The following is a 17765-nucleotide window of genomic DNA, read 5'->3' on the forward strand; positions in this document are numbered from 1 at the left end:
AGACTGTCACACACCAGCTAATAGCAGTGAGACACTCTTTCCTGGGGCAGTTTCAACGTCTAGGCACACAAATGAAGATTTATCTCATTCCTTACCTGCTGTAAGATGTTTCCATTCCTAGGTTTGCAACATTTCAAAATGTACAAAATGACACTTAAGGGGACATTCACTTGCTTTTAAAGTATTTTGTTCACCATGTTTTAACTTCTGTCAGATTTAAAGATGCAATACTATTCTCATCTATATTGGTTTTTTACTTTTGCCAACCATATTTTTCGTAAGCTGTGCTCCACTTATGAATTGCCTTCGACTTTGGAAACAGGACATGACGTCAGAGGGAGACCGGAAATGCAGTCTGCTGCTTCCCAGGAGCTACAGAGCCTCTCGGAGGAGCCCCACACCATAATGGCTGGTCACAAAATCAATGCAACAATAAGTACATTTATTTCAACAAAGTAATGAATAAGATAGATGAAAAGAGTTGTCAATTCTGGCAGAAGTTAAAACATCAGTAGTAAGGAACAACACATTTTATTTTTGTGAACAGTGTGTGTCTCCTTTAAAATATCGTTTGATTCACAACCCCTCACCCCACACCTTCCCAAATTGGAAAACCCCTGGCAGTGGAAGCTACATTGTGTAAACAATTGGGTCTGAAGCCCTCTTTGTATTTGTTCAGGGACATTGTTTCCCTCCCACCCCCTATAGGAAGTTCAAACACACAGCACCTGTTTTTTTGTGTTCAGGTGGACTGCGACAGTTTTGCTTTGAAGACCATAGAGGATTGTGGGAGCAGCGTCACGGGTCAGCCAAGGCGGGCCAGCATCAAGAGAATAAAGAGGCTTTCAGTGCAGGCTCACCTCAGCGGCTCACCACCACCCTCCACGGCGCATGAAGCCCACCAAATGTAGGCACCACATTTGCTAGTGACCCATTAGAGGAAGATAGAAACACAACGTTGTGCTTCCTCCTTTATGTAACAGTAGGGTTGTTGTTTGGTGCTTTGCCTCTTGGACAGGGCTCCATGCATGGGAAGACCATCTCTATATTATTTCTCACACCACAGACATTATACCAGTCACCACCGGCTTTCTTACACTACACATGCAAAATAACAGTTCTTTTTACAGACAGTCAAAGAATCTTGTGTCCGGCCCATAACCAGGCGTGTGCGTTGATGGGCCCCTCCTCTTTCAGGATAACGGGCACGTGTCTTTGAGCTTGGAGCCACTTGAACCGCCAGGGTTTGCACCGCTAGTACAAGGACTGAGAAGGGCTCGCCAGATTGTTTTCCTCAGCACAGCGTCCACCTTGGCGTATCAGCGTCCATTACGTTCTCCAAGCTTCTCTCGCCTCTCACAGTGACTGGTTGCTTGTTTTTTAACATTGTTATTGTTTGTTTTACGGGCGAGAAGAAGCTCGTTGGTGAATTTGACTGGAAATTAGAAAATGATGGCAGCTTTCGTGATGATTGTCATCACGGTTACTTAAGGCCTGATGGCCTTGTCCAAGGAGGACCGGTTGAGTGTCAAGATAGAGGTTCTTTGAAGGGTACTTTGACAACGGCATCTTGTGTTCTATTTCCAGGGACTACCACTTCTTCGACCCTCTGTTCCAGTTCCTGCAAAGAGCTAAACCAGGGCCGGGTTGAGAGGACTCAGGGTGCGCCTTTTCAACCCGTAGCCTGATTTCCAGGCTTCAAATAGTCTATTCTTTCAGCCCAGCCTCAATTGCAACCTGTGCCCTGAACCACTCCTCGGGTTGAGGACTACGTCCATGGAGTGCCCTGGTTTCAGCTTCTGGCAAAATGGCCTCCTACTCCTGTCCTGTTTCTTTATCTATTTGCTAATGGAAGAATCATGTTGGAATACAAAAAAACATTTACATTTGTTTGGGTGGGAGAGGAAGACACTGGATAGGGTGCCTAGTAGCCCCTCTCTGGATCTGCCCCATGCTGGGCCTGACTATATCACATTAACATGGATGCAGACAGCGGATTGTACCGAACTGCCGCTGGGAAAGGGGTGTTTGAAAGAAAATAGGCCGGCTTCAAACCGGGGTTGTGCGTCTATTTACTGGGTTGTTCTGCAGCGACTCCTTGAGGTCTTTGGGCAGAGAATTGTGCACCTGGAGGAAGTTGTAGTCCCTCTCAGAGTTCAGCAGCATGCCCATGGTCACCTTAGAAGGATCTCTGGACAGGGTATACAAAGAGATGTCAGTGGAAGGTATGGCGCTAAAACCTTTGCTGACAGGGGACGCATCCCTGGAGCGGGGCTCTGTAGACCGGGAGCTGGAACGCCGACGGAAACGGTAGCGGTAGCTGGGGATGCGGGTGAAGGCTGACTTTTTGAAGAGGTCGGAGCTGGATTTGGCCCTCAGCTGCCGGTGCTTCTCGATGAACATGTGGACAGCGATGACCCCCACCATCTCGGCAATGATGAATGAGAGGGCCCCAAAGTAGAACGACCAGCCGTAGGAGTAGTTGCTCTTCTTGGAGTCGCTTTGACTTGGATCGCCGGCGTTGGCTGAGATGTACACAATGATGCCTATGATGTTGCTTAACCCTGAAATTTAGAGGAGGACAAGAACAGGTTAATTCCCCTTAGACAGCTCTGATACAAATACAAATCATTTACCCAAGTTGAACCTGTGACAGGTGTGTGTGATAATATATGTGATGACAAGTGCATTATGTTCACATGCGGCTACACAAGACTCTTGTATGATTCAATGGTATAGCTTAAAGCAGTCACGGCCGGTGCAGGAAAGTGCAGTGGGGTGGTGAAATGGGGCGGGTAGCGAAGTCGACAGACAACAGAATAGGTTTTCTTTATTTGTTTTTACCTATTCCGTCGTCTGTCAACTTCCCTACCTCCCACCCCGCCCTTACCACGCTTACCTGTGCCGGCCGCCACTGGCTTAAAGTTATCAGTATAACAATGGTCTTCTCGTAGATATTAAATGTGTTTACATTACTACAACACAGAAGTCAGTATTCTGAGCAAGGATAGGGTTCCATTCTTGGACTCTAGATGACGTCTGTTACACCATGGAGACACCAGCGTAGAAAATATTATATTGGAATGGGCTTTTCTCAGTAAAGATGGAAGAACAACCCAAATCAAGTACTGGGGAGGCATTTATCATCCAAAAGAAGAGAATTTTAACGACTAGGAGGCATCTTGCTTCACCACGAGAGAGAATTTTTAATAGAAAAAGAACAGTTGATAATAACATTTTTGGTCATTTCCTGTGAACAAATATTGACCCTTTTTTCTTCATATCTCTCACTCATCCTTATATGTCTGTGCTGGTATTGATATATGTTTCTCAATCGAAGGAGTGGGTCAACCTGCCTGACTCTGATGTACAGCTTTGTTTGGTGCTTGTTTGAGGTAGCTAAAGCACAGTGTCGTAAACACGACAACAATCAACTTAAAGACATGTCTGTGCCTCCACCCAGTTCTTGCGATCCAGGGTCCCCGTATGAGGATATCCATGAAGTTTCCCACATTGTAGACTATGTTCCATAGTGGGGTTTTTACTGTGGAAGAAAATATCTGGTGCAGATGGGCTGTCATAAGCCGCATCACTCGATCCAGGTAACAATCAATATATGTGGCCAGAGGGAAAGACTATCGGTATATGGATAGCCGGGCTAACCACATACATACAGTGGGAATTATACCTACTTCTCTCATGCTTTCTTAGCTCTAGTGACCCTCTGCCTCCATAATGAGGAGGTTGATTCTTTCATCCCTTTCCTTGGTAATGCAGTGCCTCAACCCTCATAACGGTACCCATGGGGCTCACTGGCCCTCCTTGGGGCAAGCGCGATACTGCAGCTTAGCAATGATAGGTGCCATGAATGGGTGCCGTTAAGCCTCAAGTCCCTGTTGTAATCGCCCCAGTAGATCCTTTCCTCGCTGCGACCAACATATGGGGAGGTTGTGCACTCTGCAACATGGTCTTATCTCCTCCCTCCCTCACCCACATGGGCTGGAGGCCCTACCGTGGTCCTACCATGGCGATCCACTATACATCAACCAGACCAATTACTGTCTCAAATGAGTTGTCGGGATGCAGTCTCGATAAGGAACTCTTCCTCTCTCTTGCTGAGAGTCACTGAGAGGGTCAAGAGACCCGACCATCAAGTGCAAACTACCCTTTGCCGCCCTGAGTCTACCTACTACTGGCCCATCCTGGCCTCCCGCCTAAAAGCTTCCGTCCTTTCTCTCTAAATGAGCCCTGTCTTGGACCCCAGAGGGGATCAGGATTCCTAGATCTGCTCACAAGACAGTGGTGCTGAAGACACTGTCCTAGAGTGTTCACCCTGCGAGGACCCTTTTCTATTTTCGCTGATTCGTCTCTATTTTTTTGCTGACATTATTTTTCTAGAACATTCCTACTCCAAGGTCACATCATGGTCCCATAGGCACTCAACCAATCAGCTTCCTGCATGCACTGCCAGTCATACCAGGTTCCGCCCATGCAAACTGCATCGTTCAGCGAGTCAACAATGTGCCTCCCTCCGTGTGAGTGCACTCTTGAGGGCCTGCAGGAACATCACACTCATGGAGCCAGACACAAACACTCATATACTTTCCGGCAAGGACGATATTCCTATACTTTCCATCTTTGAACCCGTATCTGGCCTGTTCGTCACACATACAAATGTGCCTATTTCTAATTTGATTGGTTATTTACTTGAGTTTCAAAGGTTCCATCTGTCTCACATGCTGAATGACCAAAATATTGATGAAAAATATCACAGTGAAACAATATTGTGTCAAAGATATTCAGTCAAAAACATCAAGGAACGGATTATACAAGGTAAGAATATCGTTTTTATGTATACAATGATGTTTTTTTTAAAATATTGTATATAATATTGTGTAATTTAGCATAGTTCTATTAAATATTTTTTTAATTAATCTAATACATATTAGTTGCTATATTATTTTAGGTAATAATATTATAGTAATTGTTTTTTAGTATACTTTGTAAGTTTCAATGTGTAATTGAAATGTTTTACATGTATTTAGTAATTTATAGTTTAATAACAGGTTGTTGGGTTTGTAGGGGAGTAAGGAGGGAGGTTATTTAAATTGCAAATAGTTGTTTTTATTGTAAATTCTTTTTGAGTTAATTAAAAATTCAATTTTAAGGAATTTTATACATTATGTAATTGATTATTTTACTCATTTACATGTGTTTTGTTATTTGCAATTTGTAATTAAATTGTTCTATAGTTTAATTATTAATTTATAATTTAGTGGATAACTTCTAGGAGTCTAGGGCAAGAAATTATTTTACTAAAATTATTGCTTTTATAAATTATTTTGTTAATTTTATGTTTATTAAATATTTAATTTGTAATTATTAAAGTGAATCATTTAAATGATTAACTGTTGTTTCAATTACTTGTTGTATTCCAATTAATTGTTAATTCATCCAACACTTCACTGCTGTGCTTACGTTACTGTCGGAATAGTAAACGTAAGCCCTCCAAAGTCCAATGCTGTCCCTAATTTTGAATAGATTGCAGCAGTAATAGTAAATAAAGCCCCTGCAAACTTCAACATTTTCCCCTCTATTGCGTAGATTGAAGTGAGTATGGTAAAGCTGACCCCTCCATAGTCCAACACTTTTCCTACTGTTGCTTAGATGGGAGTGGGAATAGTAAATCTGACCCTTACACAGTCCAGCTCTTTCCCTACTTTTGCTTAAAGAGTAGTTAGAATAGTAAATGTGACTTCTTTGAAGTCCAACACCTTTCTTAGTATTGTTTATTTTTGATTTTTGTTACTTTTTTCAATATACTAAACATTTTTTGGCCAATGTTTTGTTCCATAATATTTCTGACCCAATATTTTAGTAGTTTGCATACAAAGTATGTAAACTCGATATTTTTGAAGATTATATTTTTTACACAATAACTGTCCCTAAACACAAACTGATCCTACTAGCTACATATATAAGAGACCAGACGTCATACACATGCCTTAAAGTGGAAGACGTAGCTGGCCATGAAGCTATGCATATGCTCACCATCTATTACATTCATGCTATATATATCTGTATGCAATGTTTGGGCTAACTTACAGTCTTATGGGATGTGCTAGGTCAATTACATGCCAGTCATCGGACCTGAATCCCATGGCGACGCCTCACCCCATAACTTCTCAGCAGTATGCATCAGATCCAAGAAATCGGCTCTAGATACAAGCTTGATCTGGTGTTATACCACAACACTGGGGGCAAAACGTCAACGTAAAACTATATCAGGATCGTTATAGAATTCCCAGAATAGTGTCATGGTTGAGTTAATAATAGTAAATATATTACTTCCCTCCATGATATATTGGTAGTTATGTTATTTCTGCAGGTCGATATTCAACCATGATATTGTGACTTATGACTGTGGTCACTCACCTGGCCGGACACATCAACAGACTCACATTGAAGCAAACACTCACAAGTCACTTTTTTTTTATGGTTCTCCGGCATGGCTCATCCAAACCCCACAACCTCTCCTTAACTACATGAATGTGTACTATTTATCTCTTCATTGCTATCCAGCTGTTTGAGCTATATAAATACTAATACATCTTTGCATACATATGGCTGGCAGTCAAATTCAATTTTTAAGCTCAATTTAGTCCAGCTACAGCCCAGCACTCTTGCCTTCTTTCCCTGCAGTATACCTACTACTGTTGTTCCCACTTGGCTATTCACAAACTTTGTGGTACATGCTGTTTGTCTGCAGTGAATGATTTGAGTTGTCTACTGCTGTCTCAGATGAGGGCTTCCTCCACATTGTCCTCACAAGATGAATGCCATTGAGCACTCCTGCTTACTATTCCCAGGCATTAAGAAAAGTGCCTTGAGGTAGGCAGTGTAAACTCACCCGCTGACACAAAGAAAATCCCAGCGCTTAGGATGACGTTGTGTCGGCTCTTGTAGAACTCACTGGCAGCAACACAAAGACCACCAAAGAAGAGGAGTCCCACGCTCAGGATTGGAAAAATGCTGGAGGACCTCACAGCTCCTGCAGATGAAATGTGGAAAGATAAACAGTGAAATGACTTATCAAAGCCCCGGCAAAAGAAGTGTGGAAATACACATGGTGAAATGACTCATTGTAGCCTCAATGAAAGAAGTGTGGAAATGTTTGAAGTAAAATGGATTATTACAGCCCATGCAAATGAAGCGCACAATACACATAGTAAAAAAAAAAACTAGAATAGCCACTGTAAACGAAGTTTGGAAATACACTTAGTGAAATTATGTATCAAGGTCCTTACCAAAGAAGTGTGGAAATACACTAAGTGAAATAACTTATTGTAGCTCCCAATGAAATAAGTATGGATATAAATGTAGTGAAATGACTTATCCAAGCACATGCAAATGACGTGCACTTACACATAGTGAAATGATTGATCTTATCTCCTGCAAATGCAGTATGTAACTACATATAGTGAAATGGCTTATCACGGCCACTGCAAAAAAAGTGTGCAAGTACACATATTGGAATGATGGATCAGGTGGCTTGCAAATGAGTGAGAGCACATGGTGGAATAACATATAACAGTCCCTGAAAGTAAAGCTTGCAAAAGTACATAGTAAAGCATACTACCAGCGTCACTCTCTCAGTTTTATTACAAGCCTCACATACATCTGCAGCGTGTGTGGTGTACTAGGAGGGAGAAGGTAGTGTATATATGTAGTGGATGTTTATGGCACACAAATAAGGTGGACATGTATGGTGATTGTGCATTGTGGATGTGTCTGAGTGTGATCATGATGCATGTAAGCAAGGTGGGTAAATGTATCGTTTTTGGTGCCTGTTCCCATATCAGCTAGATTAGCATCCAGATAATAATTGCCACTGGCACAGAGGCTTGTAGGGTGCCCTTTTCAAGCACTGTATAAAAAAGTTTTGCTTGCGATGAAAAGTTAGATGATCTTTGGGTGTCTGAGTCCTGCCGGCAGCACAGTGTGTGAACCACGAACACGTCTATTCTACGCCTCTTGTCCTCATGCCGATTGTCTGTTGACCTGTTTGCAATCTGACCATCCACGTGCAGGTCAATTGCCCTCTGACCCTGTTCCGCCCTGAATAATGTGATTGGTCTAAGTCGTTCCAGTGCAGTAAAGCACCTACTATCCATGTAGGAACCTTTGTTCTTAATAAAGGAGCCGGTCTTCCGCTACCCGCATGGCCACCTTTATATTCATATCACGCTCCTAGCACCCAGAAGTGACCAAATGGGGGACAAACAGCGCTTTAAAAAAACACATGTATATGTAAATACACTGCATTGCGATGTGCTCCTCAATGTCTCTGTTACTGCCAGTGTGAGTATCTGCCTCCTAGCTCCACCTGCAACCATCTCTGCTGTCACCTCCTACAAGGATGAGTCAGGTGGACGACAGATGCCTACTTGTGCTGTGGTGATGTGATGGACACCAGTGCCACATTTCCTGCCTGCCCATCATTGTCTTCACCTTCTCTCTCCTGATGCCCACGCGACGGGCTCAGGCACTGCAGATCACAAGAGCTCACTGATCTTTGACTTGCATCAATTCTCTCTGGTGGGTACTTTTTACAAGGGATATTTGGATTGTTGATTTAACATGAGAGTTTTTCATAATCTCATAGTCCTTGTGATATATGTGGTGCTGAAGCAATGTTTGGTCATGGAAGATCCATCTAAAAAAATATCCATACACCTAAGGTGGGTTTTGCAAGTGTTTGGTGATGGATGGACCACTTAGATTAAGATTTTCATTGATGTACATCACTATTCATTCTGGCTTGGGAGTCTTTCCAATGGTGAAAACGTGTTCTTGGATTACCATAAACCTTAGATCCAGGTCTTCCCCCTGCTTTTGCCACCTTGGGTGATGGAACCAATGCCACCCATCTCTGCTGCCAGCCTTCATGCTCTTCTTGGAATGAAAAAAATATGTAAGCAAGCTCGCTTGTTCTCTTTGTTGATGATTCGTCATGGGGATCTGGAAGCAGGGGAGGTTGGCTGTACCTCCTGCACCAATTCTTTCTATTCTTCAATGGAAAGCGAGACCCCCATGGTATTAGGAGCAGAGTCAATATCACCGCCATCATCACTTGCAGGCAGATGAATGAGTGTGGGCAAGAGGGTTGGCTGCACAGATCTCCCACTCATCCAGAGTACCCTCTGACTCCTGGTGATGTGATAGGTCTGAGATGAACCTCAGCTGGGACAGCCTCTCCCTACTCCCTGGCTGGCGTGGGATGTGTGTTTTTTTGGACCCTGGAGGAGCCGTATGTGTCCCTGGTATGGATTAGGCCTGGGCGGTAAATTCTGTTCTGCCCGTGGAATTTACGGAATTTGGGTAATTTCGCGTTCCACGGAGAATGTGGAATTGCCAAAAATTCAGTGATACTCACCTTTGCTGAATTTTTTTGCTTGTTTGCGCTTTCAAAATGCGAGATATTTCTCCCCGAGCACGCAAACAGTGTTCGCGAACAAGAAAAAAGCATCACAAATGGGCGGAACAAGCAATTCCGCATGTTCGCTGAACTTTTGCTCGTCGTGGAGATTTTTTACCGCTTCGCAAAGCTTTGCGTAGTTCGACTCCGCAAATTCCGCCCACCCCTATGGATACATGCTAAAAGAAACCTCACTCACTTTCCGCCAGTACCGCCACGTTGAACATGCTCTATGAGGCATCATTGATGCTGATGCTGCCTTCACACTGGGGGCCAGTGATACAGGTCGCGGATAGTACTGATGGCAGTAAACATTTTAGGTGGTGCCTGCACCTAGATCATCAGATTGTTCAAAAAGTAATTCAAGAGCTGCAGCATCGAGCGGCTCTTCCATCATGGGCTCTGTCAGGTGCTGGGCATATCAAGGTGCCAGCTATCCATCATAAGCATTACAGGAGAGTCTTTATATGCAGCCAGCTGCCTTTCATCATAGGCAGTGCCAGGCGCTCTGCATGGGCAGCGGCCATCTTTCCATCATAGGCAAAATCAAAGGATCAGCATGTTAATAATTGTCCAGCCCAGGTCGCTGAGTTACTGGGTTGCCCTGTTTTGCGAAAAAAACAAAGGTACCTGTAGGCATGTTAGAATAGACCCTGGAGTCTAGGAAGAGACAAACCACTTCTGGGCAGTACCACATGCACTCAATAGGAGGTACATAAGGAAGTGATAGGAAAGACTCGTCTCCTCCACCTCTGTTCTACTTCCTGTCTGTTGTCTCTATATATACCTAAGAGTTCAGCTCCAGGTACACCTTGCAGAACGTAAACCCACACAAAGCACTTGCGGGTGGCAAAAACTTTTTTTGTCTGTTGGAGTAAGATGAGGGAAACACCACCTTCTTCCCCACGTAGTAGAATTTCTACCCAACCTGGTAGGGAGATGTGAAGCCTCCATAGATTCCACAAGCCTATGCCTGTCACTCCCACCCGACTACATGTTTGCCACCCCCATTGTCGATAGTGGGGATAACACCAACGCACAAGTCAGCGGCCGTGCACCTAAGAACATCCCTTTCTCTAGTGGCAAAGTGAGCAAAAAACAATGGACTGGAATGCATCCCAGAGTGATCACTATTGGCTGAGATTAAGTCAATCATTCAAGTGGTGTGAGTGGGTCTAGAAGTAGTTTGCATAGGCGGCTGTGCACCTCACTGATGCTGCCCTTCGAGGCTGAAATACATCTGAGGTGCCTGCGTTTCCATAGAGAGAGGATGTGGTCAACACGTTTCGGCTAAGTTGAACCTTGGAGTTGGGGACCAAGGCTGATTTGCATATGGCTGGCTTCTGCCTGTAAAGACAGAGTGAGCAAGAAAGTGATGGACTTAATTGTGGTCCAGAGTAAATACTGGTGGCTGTTTCCACCCACTACAATTAGTTCTTCGCAGCGAGCCTTCCTAAGTGTGATGGGGTGCTCAGACCTGGTAGCAGGACTCAGTCTGTACCTCAACCATGAGGCACACTAGATTGAGGCAGACCTGAGGGTGATATGGACCAGCAGTTTGGGCTATGTTATCCCTTTTGGACTAGGGCTGTGACTGCCCTAATAACACAAGGGTCTAGAATCTGGCCCAGCATGGTCACCTCACCTCACCAGTAGCTGAGACAAATCCAAGCTTTGCTCCCATCCATCATTTTTGCGCTCCTCAAGCGGTGTCAGGTGGAACCACAGACAGGACAGTCACTAGTGGCTGAGATAAATCCCAGCTTTGCACCCATCCCTTTTTAACCTTCTTGGGTGGTGCCTGATCAGCACACCTGGTCAGAGGGACTGGATTGGCAGGGTTTGAGATTTTAAAATCTTTTTTGGGGCTTTTAGATTTTCCTATAGCTCCTCGCACCGGCTCTACAGCTTCCAAGCACGTCCGTCTTTAGCCAATCATCTTCTCTTGGCTGGCAGTATCTTCGGCTTCCCAATATCCCTTCAGCATGTCTCATGAGTGACAGTGTGACAGAGTGTCTTCTCTCAAGCCTCTCTCCCCTGAGGGTCTTAAGACTCCTTTGGGGGTCCCTGGACAGTGAGGGTCCTGAGGCGGTATCTTGAACGCTCATGGTCCATATGGTGTGTTCTGGCTGGGGTGTAAGGTGTGTGTGAAATAAAAACACACATCCCTTGTCAGTCAGTGTGAAAGAGACTGATGTTTGTAGCGCTGCGAGAAGAGCTTAGGAACTAAGGGCCATATGTATCAAGCACTAATGCGTTCGCAAACGCCGAAATTCGCAGAAATTCGCATATCAAAGAAATCTGCGTGCAAAATAAGGAATCGCACAATTTGCGATTCCTTATTTTGCGATTGCATTTAAGGAATCGCAAATTTTGCGATTCCTTAAATGCAATGTAAGAAGCCTAAAAAAATGCAAATTGGCCCTAAGGAATCGCAAATTAGCACCAACTTCAAGTTGGTGGTAATTTGCGAATTCCTTGAAAATTTCCCTTTTTTGCATTTTTCAAAGTGCAATATGAAGCACATACATGCCCTTAGGGCATGTATGTGCATCCATGCTTATTTCAGGGGTGCAACAGGGTGTCCTTTGGATACCCCTGCACCCTTGAAATTATTCTCAATTGGCCCATAGAAATGAATGGGAAAGTATTCCTTAATTGCGATTCGCAATTTGCTAATCTCAATTAAGGAATACTCAGAAATCGCTGAAAAATTGTGATTTTGTACATACATCCCTATATACGATTTCTAAAAAATCGCTATTTGAGAATCGCAAATCAGGTTGTTGATACATATGGCCCTAAGCGTGCAAAATCAGTTTCTTCAGAGAGACAGCGTTGCTGTGTAAAGCACGTGCCAGTGGAACCTGTGCAACCCATGAGGATAGCTCTGCTGTCTAAAACACGGCCCTGTGCAAGAGAGGTATTGTCTTGGTCCGTCTCCTGAGCATGTAAACTCGCGGAAACTAATAAAATATATCTGCAGCGTAAAATATTATGCTGTATGGCCCTGTGTGACCTGATGGAGAGTTCTACAGTCCGGGCCCTCTCCTTGTGATAGCTGTGCCCCTGAGGGATAGCTCTGCTGTCTCAACCATGACCTTGTGAAAGAAAGTAACATGATACTCTGAACCCTGAGCATGGAAACTCTTTGAAATCAATGAGGCATGTCTGCTGTCTGAAGCATACTACTGTGTGACTCGTGTAACCATACATGTCAACAGACCTGATTTAGGCGGAACACTCCCGATTTTTGTGGCCCAAGTGGCTTTTTATTTTTTTACCTGCCTTACACCTAAAACTGCCCCTGCTTAATGTGTATCAATGAGGGAAATGCACTCCCCCCCCCTTTTTTTTTAAATCTACCACTTTCCAGTTGTTGGCATGTATTGTAACCTGAGGGATAGCGCTGCTGTCTGGGCCCTAATCTTGTAAAAGTTGTGCACCTGTGGGATAGCTCACCTGTATGTGGCCTGGCAGATTAAGATCTGTGTGGCTGTTCGAGGCCTGAGCGAGGGAAAGCTGGGTAACGTGGGAGATAGCTCTGCTGTCCAAAACCTGACCCTTTTACATATGGTTACTTTTGGGATAGGTCGGCTTATGTATGGCACCAACCTGTAATTGCTGTGTAATCTGAGGGATAGCTATGCTGTCTAACGGGGAACGTCCTTTACAACGGAACTTTTACAACGAAGTACCGTTACAACGCAGGTTTAACAACGAAAGTCATTACAACGACTTTCGCTGGAGGGCGCTCTAGGATAGGTAATAGTTTAATTTACTATCCAACACCTTCCCTACTATCCACGGGAACTAGAGTTGGAATAGTAAATTAAACTATTTACTATCCAGCGCCCCCCAACGCAAATCGTTGTAACGACTTGCGTTGTTAAACCTGCGTAGTAAAGGTATGCGTTGTAACGGTATGCGTTGTACCGTCATACATCCCTGTCTAACACATGACCATGTACACTCTGTACACCCCGAGGATAGCTCTGACGTCTGAGCCTTGGTTCCCAATAGCTGTGGTGCCCAAGCTGTGTTTTCACTGTAGTAGCTATAAACTTGTGGGACAGATCTGTTGTAGTATAAGGTTTGAGCCTGTAAACTGTGAGTAAGGGGGAGAGCACCTCCCCCCCCCATCTGATCCCTGGGTGAGGCTCTGTGTGCTTTGTAACCTGAGCAGTGCCTCTCGTCGCCATGGCTCACACATGTAAGATTTGCCTTTACTTGTGGGGGGGCTGGGCCAGTTGTAAGTGTGCCACTTTGGGATTAGATGTGATGCTGAGGCCTGAGCCTGGAAGAGATGAGTGCTCCAAGGAAGGGCTCCACAGTCTAAAACATGGCTCAGTAAGATCCACGTAAAGTGTGCAATAGCTCTGCTGTCCAAGGCCACACCGCCTTTAGTAGCTGAGTAACAGGAGGGGTAGCTGTGCTAAAGCTTGGGCTTGTTGTATGTCTTAAGTTATTAATCTAGCCTGAGGGATAGCTCTGCTTTTCGAAGGCTGGATTCTGTAATATTCGTGTACACTAGTATAACTTGAGGCATGGCCGCGCCGTCTGAGGCCTGTGACTGCACAGTGAGTGGAAAACAATGATTATCCAAAATGGAATGTGGAAATCGCACTCGAGGATTCTTCTGAGTGTGTGTTTCTTAAATGAAGGTGGATGGTGCCATACAGGTAAACCCTCCTGAGCTGAGGGTGCGTATGTATGAATGCGCGTTATTTCCCGTAGGAGTAAGGTCTCCTGGAGGCACTCGAGATGAACGTCTGTTGCGTAGTTTTAAGAAAACATTCAATGCTGGTTCGGATTGTGATTAGCTGCATTGAAATGCGCAGCAACTGTGGATTTTTGATTTTTTAGTCGAATATTACTCTTATGCCCGATAATACGAGTTTTGATTTTTCTTACGGTTTTCCCTATGTAAGCAAGTCCACACGGACATTTCAATAAGTACACCAAATTGTTGCTATCACATGTACCTGTCACTTTCAACTTGATCTTAGTACCCTTAGTGGGGTGTGTGATTTCTTTTCCTTTGATGATAGAGTTACAATTTCCACAGTTTGACAAAATTGTATGTTTATAAGCTTACTGCTAAAATGTGCTTACTTGATTGCTTTCAGAGAACAAGCCCCCTGATGAAGGGCTCTCGCCCAAAATGCTTTGGGCAAAACATCACAACATGATGCAACATATTATGAAAATAATAATATGAGAATAAAATGATGAATTGAAAACTCCATACGAACCAGCATTGAATGTTTTCTTAAAACTACGCAACAGAAGTTCATCTCGAGTGCCTCCAGGAGACGTTACTCCTACGGGAAATAACGCACATTCATACTGCACAGTGAGTGACATCTAAGGAGTAGCTCAAGCCTGTGTTAGTTGTGTACCATGCTGCCTGAGGTGTGAAGTTCTCACCAAAGACCTCAAGGGCCTGTGCAGCCCTGAATGCACTCCTGGCACCTGTGCACACACCAAGGGTAGGATAGGTTCTTACGTAGTAAGTATTCCGCAGTGTCCTGTTCATAATCCGCATCTTCTGGGAAGTGATCAATTTTCTTGCAGACTCCTCGGAAATTTCCTGTAAGAGAGAAACAGATTTGTTTTTAAAGTTCCGGATTACACGAAGGGCTGTAGACCTGTTGTAAGAGGATGATAAAAGATGTTTAATGGAAGTATTTTTGTGAGAAACAGGAATACAACTACATGCCAAAGATCCTCGACCACCTCCTCAAGCTTTTCCAACCGCTCTTAGAGGAGCACGACGACCCCCACACTTTAGCATTCAACCCCAACAACAATCCAACCTGTCACAGCGACAGATTGATAAATACATAGAAGCCACACACTGTCATGAAACAAACCAGTACAGACCCCACTTAACTCTTGGACTCGTTACATTATGTATTTGTGGTAGTTAGCAGGTTACTTCTACACATTATCCCCGTCTATCAGTCACCTGCCCGTCTTACTTTCTTCCACAACCTTCTTCACCACCTTTACACCATCATTTACCGCAAGATTCAAACACAGCACCATCCTGCAGCATAACTTGTAACCGATCTACAGGTTTCGACTCTTCTACAGTTCACCCATCATCGCTGAAACCATCAACCACCTCATCCTGTTCAACGGAACCTCAACAGGTAGGTATTCTTCAAAAAGTCCAACACTTTCCACTTTTAGTCCACACAACATTTCTACCTACTGAATTATCATTCACTGGGTCACCGAATCTTGACTTCAAATTTACACAAAATCAAGCCTCCCCTTTCTTGATCACTTTTCCCTCATATCACTCTTGTGATTCCTTCTTGAACATCCACACCTTCATCTGGTCTTCTTACCTCTCATAAACAGGCCTACACTACTCACCAAACCAGTTGTAATATGATACAACCATCGTTCTTGCACACTACCTTGCTCAATTGCAACCCTGGCGCTATTGACAATGCAATACTTTTCTTCAACGAGCGATTGAAATTCTCCACTTGTCCATTACTCTTTGGATTACACAATGCTATTGTTATACCTATTGCAATGATGTCTCAGATACTGATTTATTTTTGATTTTTGGTGGAGAAGTGTGGCTCAATGGTTAGAGCGGCAGACTCTGATGCAGAGGTCTAGCCCGGGACCAGGGTTCAATTCCCGCCTCGGCGGGTCTTGGGCTCAATTTCCTCGGACCTGATAATTCTCGCCTTGGTGCCTATTCTAATCATGGGTCCCACTCTGCAACTCTAGGCAATAGCTTGCTTAATCTCTAAAACTGACCCAACAACGCTAGGATGCCTGGCTTCACCTTGGGGGTGCGCAGGAGTGGGCACTTCACAGGGAAAAGCCAGGAAGGGTTCCACAGCGGTATGCGTACAAGCACCGAGATACCCTCATGGGTTCGATTCGTGCGCTGTACAAGTAGTACTACATTTTACATTTACATATCAACATTCACACAGTGACCCATGTAGCTAAGCAGGTGGTGCTTAGTATGCCGAGAGATGCTATGCTATGCCAAAAGGAAAACAATTAAGTGATGGGTGGATACCTTAAATTAATTCCAGCTGCTGACAATTACTCTGGCCTGCAATCCATTCCATGGGTGGGAAGGCTACTTAGGGCGATTGACAGTGGTTCAGACTTTTTGCAAGCGTTACCTCGATCACCTTTTTGTGTTTGAAGTTATACCCTAAGTAGCCAAGAATCCCTTGCTCGTTCTGCCATAAGATCCAAGCTATACCTCACTGAGGAAGCCTAATAAGGCAAAAACCAGTTGCTCGTGCTCCCTTCCAAAGGAGACTTCTTCTGGCGGTACAGGACGGATTATTCAGAGGGAGAAGCAGGGTCAGTAATGTGCATAAACTGAGATTCTGTCTAGCACAGCACATTAGGTGAAAATTATGAGTTTGAGTGCTACCTACAGAAACTGACTGTGCTATAGACATTTCCAAGCATTCCTCCCATCACATTTTGTGTGTTTGATGCTAAGCCAAAAGGCATTATCTTGAATGGTCTAATCCTTCCAAGGCTATAAGAGCTGCAAAGTGGCTTAACTAAGGATGATTTTATGCTGACCACAAACCAACTTAAAAAAATACCATTACCCCACAAGCATGCTAACTACTTTTGTTTGGTAAGAAACTTCCATCTTATTTACGAGCCCTGACATCCAGTGGAATCCACTTAGCAACTCTCCTCAAGTATATCATATGCACACAACTTGCTCTACATCATCTTCACTCATCCCTCACTCTAATTGGAACCCTATCCTGCTCATAATTGATGGACTTGGCCATCTACCATAAGAAGCACAGGGTTCCCGGTATGTGGGTACCAATGTAACCTTCCAAAACCGCCGGACACGGTACCACTACATCTTTATCATCACATTCCACCACACTTTATTCTAAATAGTCTGATCTTGCATCCTAATTCCTAGAGATATACAGCATGATATTATTACATCTTCCTGTAAATTTAGCTTGCCATTTACAATATCCTACCAACTGTACTGCCTGGTACTCAACCCCCTGAGACCACATAAGGTGATAATTGAACACTATTTTTTTCTTCAAGCATTGACTTATGCATAATGTGTCTCATAAGTGTCACACCCACTACTGCCACTCTTTCCTCACTGTCTACACCGGTTGTATGTCAATACAACGCGGACTTTTACCCCGCATGCCATTACAACGCGGGGATTACAACGAAAGTCGTTACAACGACTTTCGCTGGAGGGCGCTGGAAAGTGGAATAGTTTAATTTTCTATTCCAA

The 17765-nt window shown here is 44.0% G+C and overlaps 1 protein-coding gene across 1 annotated transcript in view; it reads right to left on the bottom strand.

Moving 5' to 3' along the window:
• Positions 1-255: 255 nt before the first annotated feature.
• Positions 256-17765, bottom strand: part of CACNG3 (calcium voltage-gated channel auxiliary subunit gamma 3) — a 241887-nt gene continuing 224377 nt past the window's right edge. The window contains exons 2-4 of the mRNA XM_078664170.1: positions 14988-15071; positions 6911-7051; positions 256-2564 (exon numbers count right to left, since the gene is read on the bottom strand). Coding sequence (XP_078520296.1) covers positions 2050-2564; positions 6911-7051; positions 14988-15071 — 740 coding nt within the window. The 3' untranslated portion in view covers positions 256-2049. The remainder of the gene's footprint in view (positions 2565-6910; positions 7052-14987; positions 15072-17765) is intronic.

This window comes from Lissotriton helveticus, chromosome 10 (assembly GCF_964261635.1).
Source record: "Lissotriton helveticus chromosome 10, aLisHel1.1, whole genome shotgun sequence".
In the NCBI taxonomy this organism is placed as follows: domain Eukaryota; kingdom Metazoa; phylum Chordata; class Amphibia; order Caudata; family Salamandridae; genus Lissotriton; species Lissotriton helveticus.